The 6,425-nt window shown below is 36.2% G+C and overlaps 1 protein-coding gene across 1 annotated transcript in view; it reads right to left on the bottom strand.

Moving 5' to 3' along the window:
- Positions 1 to 6,354, bottom strand: part of chrna2a (cholinergic receptor, nicotinic, alpha 2a (neuronal)) — an 11,550-nt gene extending 5,196 nt beyond the window's left edge. Inside the window, exons 1-5 of the mRNA XM_016492143.1 lie at positions 6,279 to 6,354; positions 4,478 to 4,629; positions 4,172 to 4,216; positions 3,700 to 3,809; positions 671 to 1,724 (exon numbers count right to left, since the gene is read on the bottom strand). Of these exons, the coding sequence (XP_016347629.1) occupies positions 671 to 1,724; positions 3,700 to 3,809; positions 4,172 to 4,216; positions 4,478 to 4,629; positions 6,279 to 6,354 (1,437 nt within the window). The remainder of the gene's footprint in view (positions 1 to 670; positions 1,725 to 3,699; positions 3,810 to 4,171; positions 4,217 to 4,477; positions 4,630 to 6,278) is intronic.
- Between the last annotated feature and the right edge of the window lie 71 nt (positions 6,355 to 6,425).

The raw sequence follows: 6,425 nt of genomic DNA, 5'->3' as shown, positions 1-6,425 counted from the left end.
AAGTAGCAGTCTCCCTGATCCCTTACCTAGACAGTGCTATCTCCCCTGCTAGGGTCATAAGTAGATAGCCCACTCTCTGTGGTCTGGGCAGCTTCACAGGTAGGTTTACCAGGGGTTTTAGTTTTTGGTCATGTAGCCCCTTCCTTGGGATATAATTCCCTCTCGGGGAACCATGGTTACATGAGTAACCCGAGACGTTTTATCTCATAATTGACATCTCATAATTTGACTTATGTAATAATTTCAATTTATCTCATAATTATGGCTTAGTATGTCAATTTTGACTTTTTAATCTCAAGTATAACTTCAGAATTTCAACCTTTTGTCTCATAATTATTACTTATGTCATCATTTTGACTTGTGTCTCATAATTTGAACTTTTTTATTACATATCTACTTTTTATCTCATAATTATGACTTAGTATGTCATACATTTGTTTTATCTCATAATTTTGACTTTTTATAATTTATGTAATATTTCGATTCATCTAATGATTGACTTTTGTCATAATTTTGACTTTTTTGTCATAGTTTTTACTTTTTATGTCACAATTACAAATGTAATGTCATCATTAATGGTTTACCAATAATAATGATTTTTTTTTCTTCCTGTTTTGGAATTGATCTTATATAATCCCTGAACAATGGGTTGAATGTTTCAGTCACTCACTGAAAAGTCTTCATCCTCAGCACGCAGGTGATCAGCGATGTACCGCACCCCGTCCAGAGCTCGTAGGACACACGGTGAGAAGGTCAGACTGGGGTCTGACACCAGATTTGTAAGCTTTGCTGGACGCTGGTTCACCACATGTCCTAGCTTCTGGAGCTCGTACTTCTGGAGTAAAGGCTCCGAGTCGGACAGATGCAGAGACGTGGCAGATGGGGACGAGATGGACGTTGATATTCCCATCCCTAACCCGAACTCCATGTCCTGACAGTTCAGCCCGTCCACATCTGTCTCCTGCTGAAGCCAGCTTTTGGACGTGCTGGGGTTGGCCGTATTGTGGCGTTTTTGATCGGGTTCCGGACGTCTCATGAAGAGCCAGCGGGGAATGAGGTCCAGGAACACCGAACGGACCCAACGGGGCATTTTATGGGTGCTTGGTGAACGATGGTGCACATTAAGCACAAAAACCGTAATGACTATAGAGAGGGTGACAAAGATCATGGTGAAGAGCAGGTACTCTCCAATCAGTGGAATGACCAGAGACGTTGAGGGAATGATTTCGGTGATGAGCAACAGGAAAACTGTGAGGGAAAGGAGGACGGAAATGCACAATGTGATCTTCTCTCCACAGTCTGATGGCAGGTAGAACACCAGCACGGTCAAACAAGAAATGAGCAAGCAGGGAATGATGAGGTTGATGGTGTAGAACAGAGGCAGACGGCGGATGATGAAGAAGTAGGTGATGTCCGGGTAGATCTCATAACAACAGTCGTATTTCTTTGTGTTGTAGGTTCCCACGGCATTGATGATGGCCCATTCGCCGCTCTCCCAGTAGTCCTTCAGGTCCACGGTGCTCTCGATCTGCTCCAGATCAATCTTGGCCTTGTCGTAGGTCCAGGAGCCGAACTTCATCTTGCAGTTTTGTTGGTCAAATGGGAAGAAGGTGACATCAATGCTGCAGGAGCTCTTGTAGATGGCCGGAGGAACCCAACTCACCTTTCCTGTGTGGAACAGGTGGGCTTTGGTCATGTGGGTCACCGCAAACTCACCATCTGCACTGTAGACGAAACCACATGTGTTTACAGCACCGTTGAATAATTTGGGTTCGGTAAGATTTTTTAATGGTTTAGAAACAAGTCTCTTAAGCCGGGCATACACTGTGTGATTTCAGCAACATTTTTGTTAAATACCAACTCTCACTGTACGAGTAAATCGCATGTGATGTAAAGCCAAAGCTCAGGATTTATGTTCTCACACCATACGGTCCAATCGTCGAGCTGCAACTTCACTGCTCACACTATACGAGCGAAATAAACACGTGAGACCCCCTGAGCCCAAAACTGTGTTGCCTCCATCGCTTCTGTCTATAACACACATTGTGTCGCCATGGTTTCATTTCTGTTTTCACACAGGCGCTGTGAGGGGGAAAACACGGAGTTTAGGGCAGTCGGTTCGTAGCTCCTCTTCAACTGTGTGATACCTTCACGAAGGGTGACCAAAATTTCTGATATGTCAGAAATTCATCCGACCATCCAACTTAACCCCCGTACACTGCACGTCAAAAGATGCACAACAAAACTGAAATTTGGCCCGAATCAGAAATCGGCTCAAAATCGTATGAAAATCGCACAGTGTATGCGCAGCTTTATGCGCACCAAGGCTGCATTTTTCATAATTTCTCATAATTATGACTTATGTCATATTTTTTACTTTTTTAATCTCATAATTATGAGTTAGTATGTCATCATTTTGACATTTTATCTCATTATTTCAACATTTTGTATCATAATTTTGACTTTTTATCTCATTATTATGACTTTATCTCAATTATGATTTAGTATCATAATTTTGACTTTTTATCTCATGTTATGACTTAGTATGTCATAAATGACTATCTCATAATTATTAGTTTGTATGTCATAATTTTGACTTTAATCTCGTATGATTTAGCATGTCATAATTTCAACCTTTTGTCTCATAATTATTATCTTTTTTTATCTCATAGTTATGACTTAGTATGTTATAATTTTAACATTTTAATCTCATAAATGTAACATCATAATTAGTATTTACCAATGGATTCTTTTTTTCATATGTGGTGAAAATGGACATTTATTTGATAATTAAATATTGTGGAATATTATGAAAATTTTTTCCCTAAAAATATTTAAATGTACTTTCTTCCTGTGAAAGCAAAGCTGAATTTTTAGCAGCCATTACTCAATCCTTTAGAAATCATTCTAATATGATGATTTGTTAATACATTTTTTTTTATTATTATCAATACTATCAATTATTTTTTAAATAAAAGAAATAAAAGCAATGATCCAAGTATTAAAGGGACAGACGCAAAAATCCTAAGGGCCATAAAAAAACTTAATTATGTCGTCTTCTTTTTTTAAACACACACACACACACACACACACTTAACTGACTTTATAACTGGATCTCAGAAAGTATGCCCCTTTAAAAAAGTGCTTTCAGTAAAAAATATGGATGAATTATAGGAAGTGTCTTTGATCTATCTGGGCTACAAACTTTATTTATGCCTCTAGGAAGATGTTCCATGACAATTGCATTAATTACTTCAAATATCTACACTTTCCGTTTTTTGCTCCAGGTATCTGATGATGCAAGAGGACCTCAATTTCTCATTTGTCGAGATCAAATATGCCTCCTAGATAAAGACAGACCTGGTGTTTCTGAAAATAGACGAGTCATTTGACATTTTATTAGGAGATTAAAACATGCACCTTTTTTTAATCAACTACAGCAGTGCTTAACATCTTATTTCATGCCATGTCTGGTTGATTTCACATATTAATGTTACAGAAACACCAGAGCGCTGGATCTATGGCCTGCAGATATTAATAGAGCCTTGGACTGCCCTCTTTCTTCCATAATTTGAACAGGACACTGCGTTAGTTTAATCATAGCCTTTAATGTCCGAATAGCCAGGACCACCTTGACCAAATATTACTGCATATGTCATGGGTGGCACAACCTTTTTAGAAATATACATCAGTACTTACTTATTGTATAAGACAATATCAGGCACCCAAATCATCTCTGACGGGACTCTAATAGACGTCACATTATCAAATTCGGATGGATTCCAGTGCAGTTTATAATCATTCCATTCCTGCAGAGGTCAGAGGTCAAAAAGTCACATTTGGCCATATATAGTAAGTAATTATATATGGCTAAATGAAAAAAAAATAAATAAAATGTTGTATAAAATCTGGTAAATTATATATGAACAAAATCCTCTGTAAAAACCTTAAGAATATAGTTAGGAATAAAACTATAAAATTTGGTGTATGTACAGTATGTGCTGCTGAAGTTACCCTTGAGGTTTAATGGCCATTTTATAATATATACGGTACATAATTATTGCATTTGTTTTCACTATATAGTTATCTGAAGGGTTCATGAATTATATCAGTTGAGCTTTGACTATAATATAATTTATTAATTAATACAATTAAAAATAAAGACTGTTACCTGTTTCAGCCAAACGTTTGTTGTCATCATTTGATTTTTCTCATCCTGTAGAATATGTAAGCATCAAAAATATATACATTTGGTCTGGTAAATTAATAGATCCCACCGATTTACACTAAAGGCAGGAGTCGAGCCGAAGCACCACCCACATTCATCAGAAATTTGAGGCCAAAAATGAATGCATTCAAGATGGTTTTATTGCACTGATGCTTTTAATTAGCGTTGTTTTCCACTCAGTTATAACCAGGACTCTTTCTTGTAATGATTTCAAGGCGAGCATCAAAAACATGCAAAATATCAACTTACCACATCAATAAGCTGGGCAATCGAGAGGCCAAATTTGACGATAACAACATCGCTGATGTTCCGCACGGGTCTGGACCACTTATTGTATCCGATGAAGAGTTTTTTAAAGAGTTTGTCTTCTGCATATGCATGCTTCCAACCGTCTGATAATGCTGCAAGAGACAAATAGAGAGTTTCTGACAGGTCTTGATCATGCAGCTTTATTTTACTCCGTGCCATTGCAACTTTCAGGCACAATTAAGATACTAAATCATACACATTTTCTACAGTTTGATATGTCTATATAATTGTTAAACCTTGTACGATATGATACACAATATGCTTCTCAGTCTTAGAGTCATGGAGTCGGTCTGTAATTAATGTATTCTTTATCATTTGCTCAGATTTGCATTTATGTTAGGCATAGTAAAAGCTGTTTTAGCAGTTTTCAACCTCTGAATATTTTCTTTCAACTTCCATGTTCTCTAACTAGTTATTTTATATAGAGTTCTCTTATTATATATGCAAAGTCCCTCTGGGAAATAATAATAATAAATAAAAAAAATTGGTTTTATGTAACATTTAGTTTTCATGGAAGTTTGTTTCTGCCATGGAACAATAATAATAATAATATTTTCCTTGCAACTATGAGATATATAGACTAAACTTACAATTGCAAGAAAAAAGTCAGAATTGTGAGATAAAAAGTTGAAATTACCTTTTTTATTTTCCAATTCATGACGGAAACTATAAGTCAGAATTGCGACTCAGAACAAGAAAAAAAGCCAGAATTCTGTGTTTATATCTTGTAATACTGCCTTTTTTCTCAGAATTGCAAGAACTGAGATGGAAGTTTGTTTCCGGGAAAAAGGTGTTGCAATTACTTTCCATACGTTTTTGTTTCAGTGTTTTATATTTTCGAAGAAATTTGAATTCTAACAAAAAAAATAAATAAAATTTTATGAGTAACACAAGGCATATTTGTTAAATGAAAATTATGTAGGGAACAGAATTACATTTAAAACGCGATTCTTGTGTAATTCCACAAACTTCCAGTTTAAGCTCCACTCAATTCTGATTTGATCCGAATACAGATACTGATTGTGCAGATACAGATTGACTCCACTGCACACCCCTAGTGACAACTGATGAATTCTGCACTGTAACTGATTACAAAGCGTCTGATAAATGTTTTGGAAATGTACTGTAGAAGCTGCACAACACTGAATAGGTCACAGTTGAGGTCACTCACACTAACTGAGTTATAAATAAGAGGCTGGCCGAGCAGAGCCGCCTCCTCACTTTAATTACTATTCGTTCCTTAATCACTGCAGTCAGCTCTAATTAATCCAGCCGTCCAGTGATTTGTGATGTTTTTTCTTAGAGGGTGGAAACTTCAGATTAAAAAGCTGAGCAGAGTCACACCGGAACAGCAACCAATGCAATGCAAAAACACAGAGTGTGTTGAAGTGAGGTCAAAAAAATCAGAAAAGCTTCTATTCTGCATTCCTTTCAGTTGAATACAAAAATTAATATTAATTTCAGAATGTCTATTTGATTTAAGAATGTTCAAAATATGACAAATACAGACTTTTGTGCAAAAATCATGGTTAAATGTTATTAATATGCATTTCAAGTATCTGATCCACTGATATATATGAAGATAAAAAGACATTAACACTCGATACCTCATCTAAAACTTTTTGATTATACTTTGCATGATACAAAATACAAATGATTTGAAACACGAATGAACTGAATAATTCGATTTCCATAATCCATAAAATATAATTTCACTAATTTAAAAGAACTGTGCACTTACCAGGCTTAACGTGTTCCACAAAAATGAAGAACAGCGACAGATTCTTCAAAAATAATTTGAAATGATTTTGCTCCATATCTGTATGCAGAAGTCTAGAAGCGTGAGAAATGGCCTGTCATGATTGTTGCAGTGCTGCTTGGGCTCTGG

This window comes from Sinocyclocheilus anshuiensis, unplaced genomic scaffold, assembly GCF_001515605.1.
Source record: "Sinocyclocheilus anshuiensis isolate Anshui unplaced genomic scaffold, SAMN03320099.WGS_v1.1 scaffold261, whole genome shotgun sequence".
In the NCBI taxonomy this organism is placed as follows: domain Eukaryota; kingdom Metazoa; phylum Chordata; class Actinopteri; order Cypriniformes; family Cyprinidae; genus Sinocyclocheilus; species Sinocyclocheilus anshuiensis.
Note: the sequence above shows the minus strand (reverse complement) of the source record. Positions and strands in the feature narration are given on the sequence as shown.